The sequence below is a fragment of the Sinocyclocheilus rhinocerous genome, unplaced genomic scaffold, assembly GCF_001515625.1.
Source record: "Sinocyclocheilus rhinocerous isolate Xijiao unplaced genomic scaffold, SAMN03320098_v1.1 scaffold1, whole genome shotgun sequence".
NCBI classification, from domain to species: domain Eukaryota; kingdom Metazoa; phylum Chordata; class Actinopteri; order Cypriniformes; family Cyprinidae; genus Sinocyclocheilus; species Sinocyclocheilus rhinocerous.
In genome coordinates, this window is record NW_015638974.1 from 1,112,881 (window position 1) to 1,131,046 (window position 18,166).

The window sequence follows — 18,166 nt, forward strand, 5'->3', positions numbered from 1 at the left end:
CACACACACACACACACACACACACACACACACACACATTTTCTGTTCATAACACTCCTGCTTCCCACTGCAGGAATTGCCAGAGAAATCAGACGTGCCGTGGTTTTCTGATTTTGCCTGGGAGACTTGTTGTAACCTAGAAGACAGACTGCCATGCTTTAATGGCATTAAAAAAGAGATGATATCCACACCTATTTCTATCAAACTGGGTATATTCTTCCTGTTTCATTAAAACATCACTGGCGTATACTTGAAAAGCATCAATCACAAAATGGAAATCATACAGTAACTCTTATCTTAACACTATTTTTCACTCTCTCTTTTTGCAGGGAAACTAGAGGTAACAATAAACCCTGAACAGTGGGACGGGTATGTTACTGACCTTCCTCCCTTCTCAGAAGACATTCCCTCTGAGAAACAGCCACAGGTCAGAGGTCACTGGAACCAGCAGCTTGTGGCCTTCCAGAAACTTATCGACATCAAGAGTTTTATGGAGGAGAAGGTAAAAAAAACATCTTTTGGATTTTAAATTCCCAAACAGTTGCATTAAAATGTTTGTAACAGAGCAAAACTCACACTTTTGACTTTTTTCGAGTTTGTATTTTGTATTTCTGAGTTGAAATCTCACAATACTTTGAATTCTCAGAATATTTCTGTGATTTTTTTTTTTAAATAACAGTATAACATTTGAAAAAAAAAAATCTTACTGACAAAGGTAATTGCAACCCTTTAATCTCACTATTCTGACTTTTTTTCTCATAATTTAAAGTTCATAACACAATTCTGAATTTATTTCTTGCCGTTTCTAGTTTATATTTTGCAATTTTGAGTTAACATCTCACTAGTCTTTTTTTCTGCTGAAAAAAAATTTATTTTTCAAAAATAAACAAATTAATTAATTAATTATTGACACCAAATTTTGAACAGTAGTGTTTTGAACAGTAGTGTATATGACTTCAGATGCAAAAAGTCTGTCTGAGATTTTTCTGAGATTTTTTATTTTAAATTCCCAAACAGTTGCATTAAAATGTTTGTAACAGAGCAAAACTCACACTTTTGACTTTTTTCGAGTTTGTATTTTGTATTTCTGAGTTGAAATCTCACAATACTTTGAATTCTCAGAATATTTCTGTGATTTTTTTTTTTAAATAACAGTATAACATTTGAAAAAAAAAATCTTACTGACAAAGGTAATTGCAACCCTTTAATCTCACTATTCTGACTTTTTTTCTCATAATTTAAAGTTCATAACACAATTCTGAATTTATTTCTTGCAGTTTCTAGTTTATATTTTGCAATTTTGAGTTAACATCTCACTAGTCTTTTTTTCTGCTGAAAAAAAATTTATTTTTCAAAAATAAACAAATTAATTAATTAATTATTGACACCAAATTTTGAACAGTAGTGTTTTGAACAGTAGTGTATATGACTTCAGATGCAAAAAGTCTGTCTGAGATTTTTCTGAGATTTTTTCTTTTAGATGAGCATATTTATCAGGCTCCTATGTTTAGGTTCAGTAATTTCACTTTAATGGCAAAGAAAAGGTTATTAGTCAGTTTTTGAATGCCTTATTTTCAAAAATGTCCAATGGTATTTTCATAGGAGCCTGATAAATAAGCTAATTTGAAAGAAAAATCTCAGACGGAGTTCTCAGATTCCTGTGTCCTCATAATTCAAAAGGCTTAAAAAACAAACTAAATGGTGTTTTTTTTTTTTTAAATCTAAAAATGCAAAAAGTTTTCTGTGAGGGGTAGGTTTAGGTGTCACTATTCTGACTTTTTTTCTCATAATTTAAAGTTCATAACACAATTCTGAATTTATTTCTTGCAGTTTCTAGTTTATATTTTGCAATTTTGAGTTAACATCTCACTAGTCTTTTTTTCTGCTGAAAAAAAAATTATTTTTCAAAAATAAACAAATTAATTAATTAATTATTGACACCAATAAACCACCTATACCAATGTGTGTGTGTGTGTGTTACGGTTCCTGTGTGTGTCAAGTTTCTTGTAAGTCTGCTTGAGTTATGTATTGTTATCAGCTGTATGCATAAATATGGTATAATTGAAATTTATTATCTCACTCTCTGTGTTTTCAGGTTGTGTTTGCAGTGACTGAGTTTGTTATCATCGGTTTGGGACAACAGTTTGTGGAGAATCCCCCACTGGATCTTGCAACCCTGTATGCAGATATGTCTCCTTCCATTCCCCTGGTCTTCATTCTAAGCACGGGCTCAGATCCAATGGGAGCGTTCCAGCGGTTTGCCAACGAGAGAGGATACCAGGATAGATACTTGTACATGCACTGTGACATTTATACACCCTGTTTACTCACTCCCAGTTAAGTGACACATGTAAATACATACTTACATGAATGAATACTCAGAGTATTGTACGTTAACTTCTGCTGAGTATATCCATTCATATTGAATGTGTGATACATGTTTCAGATAGCTTACAAACTGATCTCCTAAAAATTAAAAACTTCAGTATGTGATATTTATGTAGAGGATTTCTTTGCTGTCCTTGTTTTCCTGCAAGAAATGCTTACGCTCTTCACATTGTGCTCAAAACCGGGGTACCACAGGGATCAGTGCTTGGACCTCTATTCTTCTTCAGCTACACTTCACTTCTTCTTCAAATCCCATGCTTCTTTTAGCACTGCTGTGCTCATGACATTCAGCAGTACACATCATTTCCTCCTCCTGTGCGTGTGCCTTGCCGACATATCAAATGTGATCACCTCAGCTATATTTGTGACAAGTTCTTCTTCCTCTCAGCCATGACATCCCTCAACAAATCTCTCTCTGTCTCATTCAGAGGTCACATAGTCATTGCCTCCTGGTGTGTATCACCACTTGGTGTCATCCTGGGTGACACGCTCTTCTTTAAGGATCACATTATGATAGCAGCAGCCTTACTCGACCACTACTTTAATCATTTTCTCGGCCAGGTTGTCTGGAATTCTATTCTTGTTTGCCAACCAGCATCTGCTATACATCTGCCATATTGCTAAACTGGCTCCAAAATCCTTTCGCTCAAATGGTTTTTAACCCTCTGTAATCTTTTCATGTCACGTCTCTGCTCAGATCGTTTTCTGGCTGCCAGAATATGATAGAATTAAATTCAAGACACTGTTTCTAGCTCACACTGCTGCCAATTTCATGTACTCCCATTACTTTCAGTCTTGCAATAAATCGTAAACCTGAGCCTGGATGCTACTATCGGTCGCTTCTGCATGCCAACTATGAGAACAGGTGATTCATTAGTCATATTCCAACAAAGCCACAAGAAACACATTTTCAAAATGTTCACCTACTGTCAAGGACTTGTACTAGTTTTGGATAGCCAAGAACTATTCTTTAAATAGAAAAAGACCCTTAGACTGGCACGTAAAGCATTTTTATTTATTTATTTATTGTTTGTTTGTTTGTGTTGATGTGTCGTTTAGGCTTGGGTGTAATTTGAAATAATTGTAGTAACAATAATTGACCTGACAAACTTTGGCAAATGCAGTACCTACAATATAAACATGACAAATAAGTTATTGTGGTTTTCTTGTATTGCAGGGTGAAATCAATCTCGCTGGGTCAGGGTCAGGGCCTATTGCGGAGAGAATGATTATGGAAGCTCTAAAGACTGGCAACTGGATCTTCCTGCAAAACTGTCACCTTGCTGTGTCCTGGATGCTGGCAATGGAGGAGCTCATCAAAACCTTCACTGAACCTGTGTGTGTGTGTGTGTGTGGTCTTCAGCAGGGACACCTACAACCCCAAGCGAGTCATTCATTGTTTAATATCAAGATCCTTCAAAAATCATTCCAATATGCTGATTTGGTGCTCAAGAAACCTTTTCTTCTTCTGTTTCTTCTTCTTCTTGAAAATATTTAAACACGATAATTTTTTTTCCCCAAAATTCAAGAAAAAGAACAGCATTTATTCAAAATAGTGGACATGCTTAAAAACCACTTTTGATCAATTTAATGAATCCTTGCTAAATACAAATTTTAATTTCTTTAAAATATATATCTTACTGACTGTCTCTCCTGGATTAAAATGTATTAAGTAGCCTAAATGTTAAAAATAAGCAGGGCTGAAAAAGGATGAAACCCCTGCTTAAAGAATCCATCAAATCTTTATGGATATTATATTTACAGACTTGATATATGGTCATTATAATTTCTCCAGAACCTTGTCACTGGAGCCGACACTGTTAGATTAGCATGATCTGCCAAATAAACATGTCAAATGAATGACTAGATTCTTGAAAACTGTTTTTGTATGTTTATATTTGTGTCCGTGTGCGTGTTTATATGGTTCAGTGAAAATATTATTGTTCAGTTTTTAAACAGACTCACCTGTTTTGCACCTGCTTCTACCTTATATTACAGATTGTGTGTTGCACATGTGAATCCATTGTAAAGCTATTTTGTTGTCCTGTTTTCTGTTGTCATCTTCTTGTATGGCCTTTGCAGACACTGTTATCCATGAGGACTTCAGACTGTTCCTTAGCTCCATGCCTACCAATGTGTTTCCTGTCACTGTATTGCAAAACTCTGTCAAGGTAACACAAGAACATGCACTTGCTTAAGTACATACACACGTAAAAGCTATAGGAACTGATAGTCATAAAGTTCTATGAGCGCTCACAAACAAGCACTGATTTTTCAGGAAAGCATTCACATGCCTCTATCTCATTTTTTATCTTTCGGAGAGGAAAACATACATCAATGTAGAGCGAAGCTTCCTGCGTTGATGGCATCCATATGCTGATGACATGCACATATTTTTACCGTTACACGTCATTCATCCTTCTAGCACTGCGATATGTGTGCATGTGTATCAAATAAAAATTTTAGTCACACTAACACACACTCCTGCAAGAAGAAGATAACACTTCACAAGCTTTCATATTTTATTCTCTCTCTACCTAATACATTAACACCCCTGTGCTCACGTCCCTATCAATTAAACCCCAGCTTTACCAAATCATTGGAACCAATAGTAGTTTATAAAGCCTTAAACAAAGACATGGATGTCTTTAAGCAGCTAGACTGTTTAATTTGTAACTTAGTTTATGAATTTTAGCAGTTCTATTTTGTCTTTGGCTTTATTTTTGTTTTGTTTTGTTGTTAATATGCCTGTGTTGCCAGGGAACTAATGAGCCTTTGTTATTGTGATGGTAGGTTACTAACGAGCCCCCGAAGGGTCTCCGTGCCAATGTGAGAAGCGCCTTTACAGAGATCAGCAGTACGTTCTTTGAGGAACACATCCTTGGCAGGAAATGGAGGAAGATCATGTTTGGAGTGTGTTTCTTCCACGCCATCATTCAGGTCAGGGCTCAAGGGTTGAAAAATCAGTGTGTAGTCAAAGATGGGTCTATTCAATTTGAAGCCTATAGAGGTTATAAAGTTTAGAAGCCTTATGGGAAGCTTTATGTTTTTCTTGCAATAAAATAAAAGCAGGACTGGTGTGGAACAAATAAAATAAAATTTAAATAAAAACAATTGGATGGAAGCTTTGCTTGTGTGCAGCTTATACTGTATTGTAAATTTGTTTCAGGTTAATTTTAAATTAGTTTTTCTTTATGTCTTATTTGTCTATGATTTTATGTAAGAAACTACAGCTGCAAACCACTTATTTAGTGGTAATATTATTATTTCAGTCTTCAGTGTCACATGATCCTTCAGAAATCATTCTGATATCCTGATTCTAAGATCAATGTTAAAAATGGTTGTGCAACAGTTTTGTGTAAACCATGAGAGGATGTTTATTTTTTTCTAGTATTCTCTGATGAGTAGAAAATTCAAAAGAACAGCATTATTTGATACAGGAATAATTAAAAAAAATTATACATTATTCTAGTTTGAAAAATTGGCCAAAAATGCACAATTTATGTGTGTATAGGAGAGGAAGAAATTTGGTCCTCTGTGCTGGAACATCCGTTCTCAACCTAAACCTCTACTGCCAGACAGGACATATACCCTGGGATGCTCTTATATATATCACAGGTATGTGTGTGTTTATTGCCAAATTATTTATATCATCAGCCATTGATCTACAATTTCACAGGTTTCTCTCAGTCAGTGGTGACGGTGGCTAGTGTTTAGTGTGTACCTGTATTGTACTGTATGTGTTTCTCTATGATTTTGCCTATGAAATAAATGCATTATAAAGTATGAATAAAGTACTTTATTCATAAAGAAATCAAGTCTGAATATTAATGTGGTATTTTTGAAATTTCTCAAAAAAACCTTTGGACTATTTCACTAAAATTTACAAAATGTTTATTCATTGTTAGGAATGCATCTAAGTAGGCATCATTTTACAGATCATCAGCTGGTGAAAATTATTATTATTAAATTTGGTGCAGCTGGTGGCGTGTACTATAAAAATGTTCCAGTAATGTTGTTATGAGTGGCTTTGGGAAAGACTTTTTAAGGAAGCTTCACACAATGTCAAACTGTCTCATTAATTCTTGGCAAGGTATCGGTCAGTCATGGAATAAAACAGAATGTGTTTAAGTGTGTGTGTGTGTGTGTTTTATTGTCTCGGTAGGTGAGATTACGTATGGAGGCAGGGTGACTGATGCCTGGGATCAGCGATGCTTACGAAACATACTGCTGTGTTTTGCAAGTTGCTTTGGCAACACATTTGTCAGACTAAAATCAAAATTGCATATGGCTTAGTACAATTATCATATCACAAAAGTTAATGTAAAAGGTTAATGCAGTAAATGCTGGAAATCTATCTCTGTATGTGCTGTGATTTTAATTAGTTTAATAATGATACAACAACAACGTTGTTGTTATTATTATTATTATATATTCAAATTATTTGGCTTCTTACAGTGTGAGTGTTCTGAGACATTGAGTACACTTTTAAGTGCAGGTACATGTCAGTGTACTAACTTTTTTTTTTACTTTGTTCATTTTGGGCACTGGAAAATGTCTGACAGACACCAGATTGATGCATTTAACTTTAAAATGTACAAAATTGTCTTACAAGGGTGCATGTCCCCGGAACAAGCTAGAAGGGCCACCAACTACAGTCTCACAAAATCTGTTTAAACATATTTAAAAAACTTTAAATTTTAAAAGCTTGCTTATTTAAAATTTCATATATTTTGATGCATCTAAATCTTGACTATATTATTCCTGACTAAGGCATTAAAATAGTATCTGGTTTAACACTCACTCACTCACTCTCACACTCACACACACACACACACACACACACACACACATTTTTTTAGCATGAATAACAGTCATAATTTAGTTTTTCATGACCATATTATGCTCCCCCAGGCTGCATTTATTTGATCAAAAATACAGCAATTCCTGTGATCAAAGCTTCATTTTTTTAGCACCATTACTCCAGTCATTAGTGTCACAAGATCCTTCAGAAATCATTCTAATACACTGATTTACTGCTCAAGAAACAGTTGGTGAGACATTTTCTTCAGGGTCCTTTGATGAATAGAAAGTTCAAAAGAAAGTGAAAGTGACTGACATCGTATGAAATCAATACTTTGTGGTCTGCTTTATAGCTTCCCACCATGGAGGATGGTGTATTGGTTCATGGGATGTTCATGGATGCTTGTCGCTGGGATGACACAAACATGGTTATTGAAGACGTGCTGTCGAGAGTGATGAACCCCATGCTGCCTGTGGTGCATTTCGAACCTCAGCAAAACTATGTTCCTGAGCCCAGCTTCTACTGTACAAGACCTCCGCTCGCGCTGGAACTCTGTCCACTACAGGTTACTTTATGACTTCATCTTAGTTCTTCTTGAAGTTCAAAACTTTGTTTTGTGTAAAGTTTAAATAGTTACACTATTAAAATAAATAAATAAAAGGGTAATTGTAGCTTTAAATCTCACAACTGTGACTTTATTTCATATTTTAAACTTAATATTAAAATTACCTCACAATTGACTTCATGTTTGTATTTCGGCTTCTTCATGCGCAAGAACCAGGCGCACCAGTTGAGCAGGATCACACGTACCTAAGAAGAGCAGGAAGAATCTGCTAAAAGATGAAGCCCTCAGATGGGTGCATGAGGCATTCCTGTCTTTATAATGCTGATATGCTGTATGAAGTCTGTGTATTTCATTAGATTATGGGAGAAAGTGTCCACTAAAGGTTTCTTGTGTTTAAATATTCAGACCTGCTTCAAGCGGCAGATGCGTCCCACTGGACATCAACCAAATAAGAAACACCAGCCAGCTGTAGCTAAGAGCTCTTTTCTTCTCATAAGAGTAGCAGAGGAGACATTAAACTTTAATACAAATAGACCTCATTACCTCTCCATGATGCCAAGTCATTCTACAACTCACCTACATTTCTCAAATTCAGGGTTCAGGAGGTTTTCTCAGATTTTTGTCAGAAGCGATTTTATTTTAGTGGATTTTTATTGTAGTTGGGTTTTTGTGGATTCAGCACTGGTTGTTTGAATGGAAAGCAGTATTTTAAGTTAAAGATTACACAATTCCTGATAGCTTAAAAAAGTATTGCAGTAACAGTGTGCAATGATGTGAAGTGATTTCATGAACTTACACTCTTAAAAATGAAGGCCCTTTATTGGCACCTTTGGTTGCATGTAGATTCTTTAACATCCATGGAAACTTTCCATTGCACAAAAGGTTCTTTATAGTGGAAAAAAGGTTCTTCACACTAAGATTTTTTTAAGTGCCCCTATTATGTCATTTTTAATGTTCCTAATATTGTTTTAGGAGTGTCCTACAATAGGATCACATGCATGCAAGGTCAAAAAACGCTTTAGTTTTCTTAAAATATGCATTTAATATCACCTCATTTTCCAGCGATTCTCAAACGATTCGTTCGAAGCAGTTCTAAGATTCAGTCTCTCTAAACCCCTCCTTTCCGTGAGCCTACTCTGCTCTGATTGGTCAGATGGCCCAGTCTGTTATGATTGGTCTACCACGTACAGCGCATGTCAGAAATATAAACAGAAGTGAGACTCAAATTACTGACGACTCGTTTAAGCTGTTCAGAGTCGATTCTTTCTTTTGGGAGACTAACTTTATTTATCGTGCACTTTCGGCTTTACAACTTTGCAGATCGTTTACATTCACATACAGCTAAATTACACACTGCATCAAAGGCAATATTGGAAATTGCATAATAATAGGGGCACTGGCACTTTATGAAATTTTCACTGAAAGGTTCTTTGGGGAACCCCAAATTGTTCTTATCCGGCATCATTGCGAAAACGCCCTTTTGGAAGCTACAAATTTTCTCCCCAATTTGCAGTTTGGAGAAGCTGACGCTAGTTGCCGAAAGTCAAAGTCAGTTTTGTGCAGTTGGAGTTGACCAATTTTACAGAAAATCGTGCAGTGTCTTTAGCCTGTGATTGCATCCAGTCAGAGGATATCAAACATGTTTGATATGTTGAGGTCTTTTTAGAACACATGTTGCACATCTACTGGCAATGAGGCACATGTTTCTGTGTGAATCTGTTGCGTCTGTTTAATTTGTTATTTTAGTACAAAAATGAGAAATGTTGCCTTGGCAACTAGCAGAAATATTTCAGTTAATGTTTATTTTATTTCAAGCAATGAAAATGTTTTTATGGTTTTCGTTTTAGTTAACAATAATAACCCTGTTCTGCATAGTCCTGCATGATCTTTTTTTTCATCTTAATATTAAACAATCTGCTTAGAGTTTTCACTCACCCATCTTGGCATCTTTCCACCTTGTGGATCATGATGATGAAACTGCAGAATGAGGACGGTGACAACAACCGACAAACCCACAATCATCATGGTGCTGGCAAAGTACTGAGCTACCGAGCCAAAGAAGACACAAGCATTTAAACCTGCAAGATCTACTAAGACATCATCAACGGCCAAAATGTTCTTCATGTGATTGAGTATATAATATGAAAATCCAGCGATTTGGACTTACCTATGAGAGGAACTGAGTCAGAGGTGGCCGGCATGATCTCAGCCACTAGCAGCATGAAGACCGTTAATGACAAGAGGACAGTGATACCTGACAGACGGGAAAGTGGAAAACTAATGTTATTCCCTCATGCATAATTGTGCATAAACCTTACATAAACATTGTGATAAAAAAGAGAAAGCTTTATGGTTCTTACCCAGTGATATCTTCTCTCCAGAATCTGCTGGAAGCAGGAAGACGAGCAGAGCCAGGCCAGAGATGAGCACACAGGGAATGAGCAGGTTCAGACCATAATACAAGGTTCGCCTGCGCATCGTTACTGTAAAAGTCACGTCAGGGTACGGCTCCTTACAGCACTCGTAATACAACTCATTACGCTTCCCAGGGACCCCTGACAAAACACAAAGGAACACATTCAGATTTATTTCATACAGCAGCAGGTGTTTTCCACAAATACAGTATACTTTTTAAGAAGCACTACAGGCATAAATCCCATGTTTTTTGTTTTTAGAACTATTAGATATTGTCTTACATACTGCAATGCATACTATGTATATACATACTATATCTGTGGTCTCAGACTTAGCCAGGAAAGCCAGGTTCTGCCTCATTTGATATGATTCTGTAAGCTGTAACAATGAGATTTTTTTCTTAATAATGACATAACATCTCATAATAATGAGAAACTATCTCAGTATAATGATTTAACATCTTATAATGAGAAACTTTCTAGTAATGACTAAACACCTCATAATTATGAGAAGCTTTCTTGTAATGTTGACTAATATAACAAGAAAATAAGTCATTATTTTGTGAAAACATCTCAATAAAATTAGAAACTTTCTTGTAATAATGACTAAACGCCTTATAATAATGAGAAAATAAGTCATCAGTGTGAGAAAGTTTATCAAGAGATGTTAAGTTATTATGAGAATTTTTTTTCATTGTGAGACACTAAGCTATAATTATCTGGCTTTTTCCTCAATTTTCCCTCTTTCCTTAAATTTTCCCTGAATTTTGCAACTTATTAGCTCACTTTTTTTAGATTTTAAATAAATGTAAATACATTTTGTCTATTGAATTTAGATTATTTTATATAAAATGCATTTCATAGATTCAAAATCATGGTTTTAAACAGTATTTAAATGTCTCATATTTTGGTTACAGGGTTAAAAAAAACTGATATAACATGAATACAAATCTAAACAGCTAATATAATATTTATTTAAAATACCGAGGTCAATGATCAATGTGTGTGTGTGTGTGTGTGTGTGTGAGAGAAAACTTCCTTTTGTTAAGTTTCAGATCCTTTTGTATATTTTTATATGCTCTCTTTGTCAAAAGAGCCAGCAGAGTGGTTTAAGGTAAAAGCTAAGGCAGGACTTCAAAGTGACCCTTCCACAACAGAACTGAGATGAAGACCTTTCTGAAAACAAAGGCTGTCAGCCAAGACGGGCGTATTTGTGACAGGACCAAATCACAGACAGGATCTTCATGACCTTTAAAGTGCATAACCTCCAAAACTTTGTTGAATATAAAGCAAGCGCTTTATTTGTTCCCTGTGTCTTGTCCTTGATCTGTGCGTGCACAAGACTAATATTTACTTTCCATTTTCCTAATTTTTGCAATGCAATCCGCTTAATCCTACGGTGCTCTCTAAAGTACGCATGCAATTCAATAATTCTGTGCTTCATAGTCAAACAAGCCCAACCCAAGTTTTAATGACATGAATCCCAGTGATGTTGTCTATAATATAACACAACCCAAACTCCAAAATGCATGAAATAAACATTATTTCTACCAGTTGCAAGAGTAAAGGGAAACAACGACATGACATGTTGCAAATGAGACAGTCTTGATCTGTCAGGGTCAGACAGCCCTCCTCTCCAATTGATTAAAAATGAAATCAAAATTGTAATTAATCAATCTAGGCAGGCGGAGGAAGAGCTTTCATCAGGATTTCACGCTGGCACTCAGAGACAATCACATCAAAGCAAATTGCTGGTTTGAGTCATTTAACTGATTACAGAAGACATACCTGAGTGATGTGGTTTGTGTGCGTTTGATGGGGGAGGGATTTGCAATCATAGTTATGCAAAGTTGTGAGATTAAATACAGGAAAAACAATCTAATAGCACATATGTAAAGATTCTTGTTACACATCATATGTGACCCTGGAGCACAAAACCAGTCTTAAGTCGCTGGGGTATATTTGTAGCAATAGCCATTTACACTTTTTTGCAACAGGCTGAGCAGTTGGTTTCGGCTGTGTGTGTGCAGCGTGTGACTCCCTGCGGTGTTAAAGATGCCCGTTCACAGACTGCCTATGTCACTGCACAACCTTGGCACGCAACTGGCCATTGGTGCCGACCAGAATCAGTGCCAAAGCACTGCCAACTACCATCAGGACCCCATCTGTCGAACAAACCCTGGGTCACACTGGCATTGAAAGCGAAAAATGAGAGACTGAGACAGAAACAGAGAGATTAAAAAGCCAAACGTGATCAGATTATGAGATTAGAAAAACTGTGCCACATAAACATTCATCTCTAATATTAATATTTCTAATATTAGTGCAAAACATCCTACGGTGTTGCACGATTACAAGAATTTAACACATTAACAATGTTATTTAATTAATCCTGTAACTATGGACGTTTCCACCACTAAATATGGAATAAAAATGTTAATTGCTACTTTTTATCTCACAATTCTAAGTTTTTTTCTCAGAATTGCATGATATAAGTTGCGTGCAATTGCGTGATAAAGTCAGAATCGCATGATATAAACACAATTCTGAGAAATAAATCAGAATTGCGAGTCATAAACTCTTTTTTCCCTCAGAATTGGACTTTATAACTTGCATTGTGAGCTAATATCTCACAGATCTGAAAAACGAAGTCAGAATTGCGAGATAGAAACTGGCAACTGCGAGAAAAAAAAGTCAGAAGTGCAAATTTATTTTTAAAGTTTATTATTATTTAAAGTTTTTATTATTTATTTATAAGTTTTTATCTTGCTATTTGCAATTGTTAACTTGCAATTGTGAGTTTATAACTTGTAATTCTGAGAAAAAAAGTCAGTGGCGGAAGCAGGCTTCCACATGTTACAAAGAAATAAAATTGCATAGAAAAGTTGCTAATCATACTTTGTTGTGATTGACAGGATGTTACAATTCTGTATGCGCATTTCATGTCTTAATCCATGAAAACAACAGAAGAAATGCTCTCGTGAGAATATGAGAGTCAAGACACTTTCTTTTTATTCTCCACCTGAGAATGGACATAAAAAGGTAGAGTGTCTTTCATAGACCTTCTGTACCGTGTGTTAAATCTGTGTTCCCTACAGTCCAGCAGGGAGGACGAAATTATCACCACAGCATTCAGATGAGCCAACAACGCTTTCACACTTTTCCATGAAGTAGATGCGGGGGAGAAATTATCAATAGTTTCCCTCCAGGCAAAGAGAAAACACATGACCAGCACACAATAATACATTACTGACGCTCGAAACCCCCAAATGTGTGAAAAGCAAACAGATCTATAGCATTAACTAAAGACTGTGCGAGTCACGGGTGTTTGTACTCGATGCTTTCATAAAAATGGATTTGGTTCCTCACAAAATGCTCACTCTCGTAAACTCCACCGGAAACTAAAACCAGAAAACATTTTCATTACTTGAAATAAAATAAACATTAACTGAAATAAAGTAAAATATATAAAGACATTTCTCATTTTGATTTAGTTTAAGTTGAAATAACTAAAACTAAATAAAGTAAAACAAAAACAGAATAAAAAGGATATCTAAAAAAAAAAATTATGAAATGACAAAAACATACAGTACAACAAAATTACAAAAACTAAAATTAAAATGAAAACAAAAAATATTAAATTAAAATCTAACTCAAACGTTCGTCAGAGATCTGTTACATGTTCTCAGTGTGTGCTTTGCCAGTGCTGTGCTGCCTGGTTTGTCTCTTTGGTTACCTCTGTTAGTTGTAATAGTAATCAATTGACCACACCCCCTTCCTTGTTTGCTGCCATGGTTACTCATTGGTCCTTTTGTTCTCCTGTGTATATATAGCCCTTGTGTTTCTCTTGTGCTTTGCCAGTTGTTGAAAGATACAGTTGCCATTCTGCCTGTATTTTGTTCTATGTTTTCAGTGTTTCTTGTTTTTTTGTCACTTTATTAAACTACCTGCACATAGATCCTCGCCTCTGCTTGTTTTCTCCAGTTCCCGCAACATTACAAGATCACTGAGCTCCACCTGGAGAAAGCTCTCTGTTATCATCTCAATGGCAATGCCAGGCACTCTTACCCACTAAATCCCATTCTCCATTGGGGATGTATGTGGAGATGTCCACTGCCTGCATCTGCAGGTCCAGCAGCCAGCCGTTATGAGTCCAGGAGCCAAACTTGAGGTCACATTTCTGTATATCGAACGGGAACCAGCGCACATCTATGTAACATGTACTCTTCAGAATACCTGCGTGATTATACACAAACACACACACGTATCAATAACAGCAATAGAGAAAATCATGGTGAATTATAATTGTATGAATGAAAATGATCTTAACTATTAACTATACCATATATCACACTTGTTAAATCTGCAAAACTAACTGCAGACAAACATATAGAACAAGTGTAGAAACATAAAATAATGTAGCAAGTTCTCTTTTATTGAGTGATTCAGCAAAGTACGGGTTAAAATTCTTGGTAACACTTTAATTTAAGGACCAATTCTCACTATATAGCATGCATATGACTGGCGTATTGGCTGTTTATTAGTACTTATAAAGCACATATTAATGTCTTATTCTGCATGAGCATATTTTAAATACCTAAACTTAACAACTACCTTACTAACTATTAACAAGCAGCAAATTAGGAGTTTATTGAGGCAAAAGTCATGGTTAATAGTTAGTTAATAATGATAATTGGACCTTAAAGTGTGACAGGAGGTATGCAATATGGTTTTTAAATATGTCATAGTAATTATACACGTCTTGACCTTTTATTTGGCACATTAGTCATTTAATTAGTATTTGGACAGAGTTTGTGTACCTTGTAGTTGCAATATGCACGTTATACATTTATATGAAATTGTAAGCACTATGTGGCATGACATATGCATTACAAATTCAGCATGTGCCAGAATTCAGCATTCAAATATTAAAGCATTTATTCATATTTTGAATTAGATTTGTATTATTAGTTTTCATTTTGATATTAGTTATATATATATACTGTATATATATATATATATAGCTTTAATTTATATCTATTTCAGCTTAGTTTTCAATACAACACTGATTAGTAGTCTTTTTTTGGCACTCTGAGTCTTTTACTCTTTTGCACACTGTTTCAATGCTGGGCTTTGAGTTACAAAACACAAATACCATTATGTAACATAAAACAAGATGCAAAGATGGCAATGTCTCCAGAAAGTACTGCCCACTTATGATATTATGCTCCTATGACATTCCTTTCAGTCTTAAAACTTGTCTTAAAAGTCTTTTTTTTAAGTCAGGACATAATACCATTCAAAGTTCTATACGGTGAGATTTTAACGTTGTCACTGCTCTTGATGTTGGACATCAAAGATCACCTTTCAGCAGCATTGCCAAGGTAATAATGTCTCTAATCCTTTCCGTTTCTCAGAAAGCTGTCCTTTTTATGGTGGTCTGGCAGATGACAACCTGCCAAACTGAAAGGAGGCTGCCATAGTTAACAAAATATCTCACATTATGACAAAGAATAATTATTTTTTACAGTAATTTACACAAGAACCAGCCTGCAAATTACGACTTTGCCATACAAATCACCTGTCATGCTCACAATGATGCCTTTGCTCAACATAAAATATCCATTACATGCCTGTACAAGAGTAATTCAGTGGCTAATCAGTCAAGCACAAGTCAAAACTACGAAAATTAGCTCATTATTAACAATAACTGACAATTTCTAGACTTTACACTTGGCATTAATTATTCATCTGGATGAGACAAGTTAAAATTTTCTGCATTAATTCAACATCCAGTATATAAGCCAAAAAACAAAAAACGGGTTCCATCATTTGTAATTAGGTTTGTCTTCCAGTTTAAAACTGTTGTAAAACAATCTTCATTTTTGCAATTCCGTGCCACTAGTGATGATGAAATTGCTTACAGCTGCTTTAATGTCGTATCTGCTTCCCTTAATCAGATTTGAAATCTCACTGAGAGCAGTTTTAAAGAGTGAATGTTCTTTAGTTAGTAGCTGACGTCATATATTCAGTTTTAAGGTTTTCGTGGACAACAGGTGGTTCATTGTGTAGCTGAGAAAAGAAGCGTCTCTTTGACCATATCCTCTTGCCTCTCTGAGATAACGTGAAATTGACAGCTTTCCATTGTGCACAGAAGCATTCTCCAGCAATCTTCACGCTAAAACAATCCACACAGACACACACTAAATCATTAGATTCCTCCAAATTACTAATCCAATCTATTCTAAAACAAATAGCAGAATCAATGGATGATCACACATTCTCTGTTAGCTTCTGTCCTGCACTTTTACATTAGATTGCTTAATTGGCACAGATGTCTCCAGTTTAATGCACCGCACCACATCCATCCTCATTGAATATTTTAGCTAAATGCATCATGCCTTGTCTTTAGAGGTTTATCCTCTTTTGACTCATCCTCAGAGCCAGGCAGCGAAGTCAGCATCTCTTGCATGTTCTCTTAATGTATTCATCTTGATATGGCCTGATGTTTTAGCTAATGTCTCCTGTCAAGAGGATCACTGTTATTGGCCACAAGCGATATTTTAAGGTGCGCATGATCTGGCAGAATTCAGATGATGTATTAAAAGCTCTTTACATCTTCTCCTCACACAGCAAGTAAGTTGTTGTAATGCAGCTTTAGGAAGAGGTGACACCTGTCAAGCTACGACAAAAGAAATTTGCATAATGCAGATTTATGAAGCCTGCCCATAGAGAAGGCAATTACTGCTGTCAGTCACTGACACAAAACACAGCTCCCATTTCTCTCGATCGCACAGGCACATTTAGCTACAATTCTAATTATCCATAACAAATGTGTTAAATTAAAACCAAATTATTGTAGAGAATACGATGTTATTGTTAGGGTGGTATTATTAACTAATATGGTAGAAATAAACTGTTTGCAGACCAATCTAGACCAATACAGCAATGAATAAAAGGGCATGCTGTTCATCATTTGGACACATTACTAAGTCAACTGATAACTGTACTAAGTTAGTAGTAGATGTGAATCTTCAATTTATTTCCTTCCTGCTACAAACTTCTTGCTCTTCGAGTCAGTTTTCTTGGCAGATGTTGTAAGTTTCTCCAGTATTTTTGCTGTCATGTGATACATTTATGAAGGATGTTCAAGGTCAAAAATATGTAATTTACATTTTAATTCATTTAAACGAGAGACCCTGGTAGAATCACCATTCAACTTGTTAATCCAGTTGGATATCCAGTTAACATACAAGATATTCATTATGAGTCTCGTTAATGTTGTACCAACAGCGATTTGACAGGAAATCTGTGAAATTCTGAATGGTTTGAACCCCATCAAACACATCATATGCGCATGTAAGCAGCAGTCTTTCACTAATTTACAGTTCCTCTGGAAAGCCAGATGTGTTTGCCCTTATCATAATTGTTTATTTTTGCCACTTTCAAGGATGCAAACTAGTGAAATGTTCTTAGTGACTTGCCAAATGTTTTTTATTACATTGTCTTTCAAGCCCAGTAATTTTTGTCACTAATTAAATCCTCCAGCTGTAATCTGCTCTATAAATGAGTGTTGCACACAAAATCTGGCACACAATATGTTGCTGTAGTTCTGAACCAAAATGAAAGCTCATTTTAATTATTGTTGTACTCAATCCAGATATAATAAGCCTGGATTAATAGTCCTTATTAATATACAATGCCAAGAACACACAGTCACACTATTCTGTGATGTGAAAGGCCCAGCAAAACAAAACGAGGCCCTGGTTAAAAAATCTACTATGATATAATTCAATATCTATGATTTAAATGATGCTTGGAATATTTTTAGAAGTTTATTTAATAATAATAATAATTGGTCAGAATACAACAATATTTCAGAATGATCATCAATAGAGAAGCATTAGGGAGGAACTAAAGGGAAACGCCACTGATCATCTTCATCATTGAAATGTGAAGCAATATATATTTATACATATTTATAATCGTGCATTC

The 18,166-nt window shown here is 35.5% G+C and overlaps 1 protein-coding gene and 1 pseudogene across 1 annotated transcript in view; one reads left to right on the forward strand and one right to left on the reverse strand.

Annotated features, from left to right (window-relative positions):
• The window catches only part of LOC107750466 (dynein heavy chain 6, axonemal-like), a 51,010-nt pseudogene extending 43,241 nt beyond the window's left edge, over positions 1-7,769 (forward strand).
• Positions 7,770-7,776: 7 nt separating this feature from the next.
• LOC107750467 (neuronal acetylcholine receptor subunit alpha-7-like) overlaps positions 7,777-18,166 on the reverse strand; it is a 35,201-nt gene continuing 24,811 nt past the window's right edge. Inside the window, exons 5-11 of the mRNA XM_016565835.1 lie at positions 16,282-16,349; positions 14,240-14,407; positions 10,118-10,312; positions 9,925-10,011; positions 9,693-9,802; positions 7,922-8,002; positions 7,777-7,830 (exon numbers count right to left, since the gene is read on the reverse strand). Coding sequence (XP_016421321.1) covers positions 7,777-7,830; positions 7,922-8,002; positions 9,693-9,802; positions 9,925-10,011; positions 10,118-10,312; positions 14,240-14,407; positions 16,282-16,349 — 763 coding nt within the window. The remainder of the gene's footprint in view (positions 7,831-7,921; positions 8,003-9,692; positions 9,803-9,924; positions 10,012-10,117; positions 10,313-14,239; positions 14,408-16,281; positions 16,350-18,166) is intronic.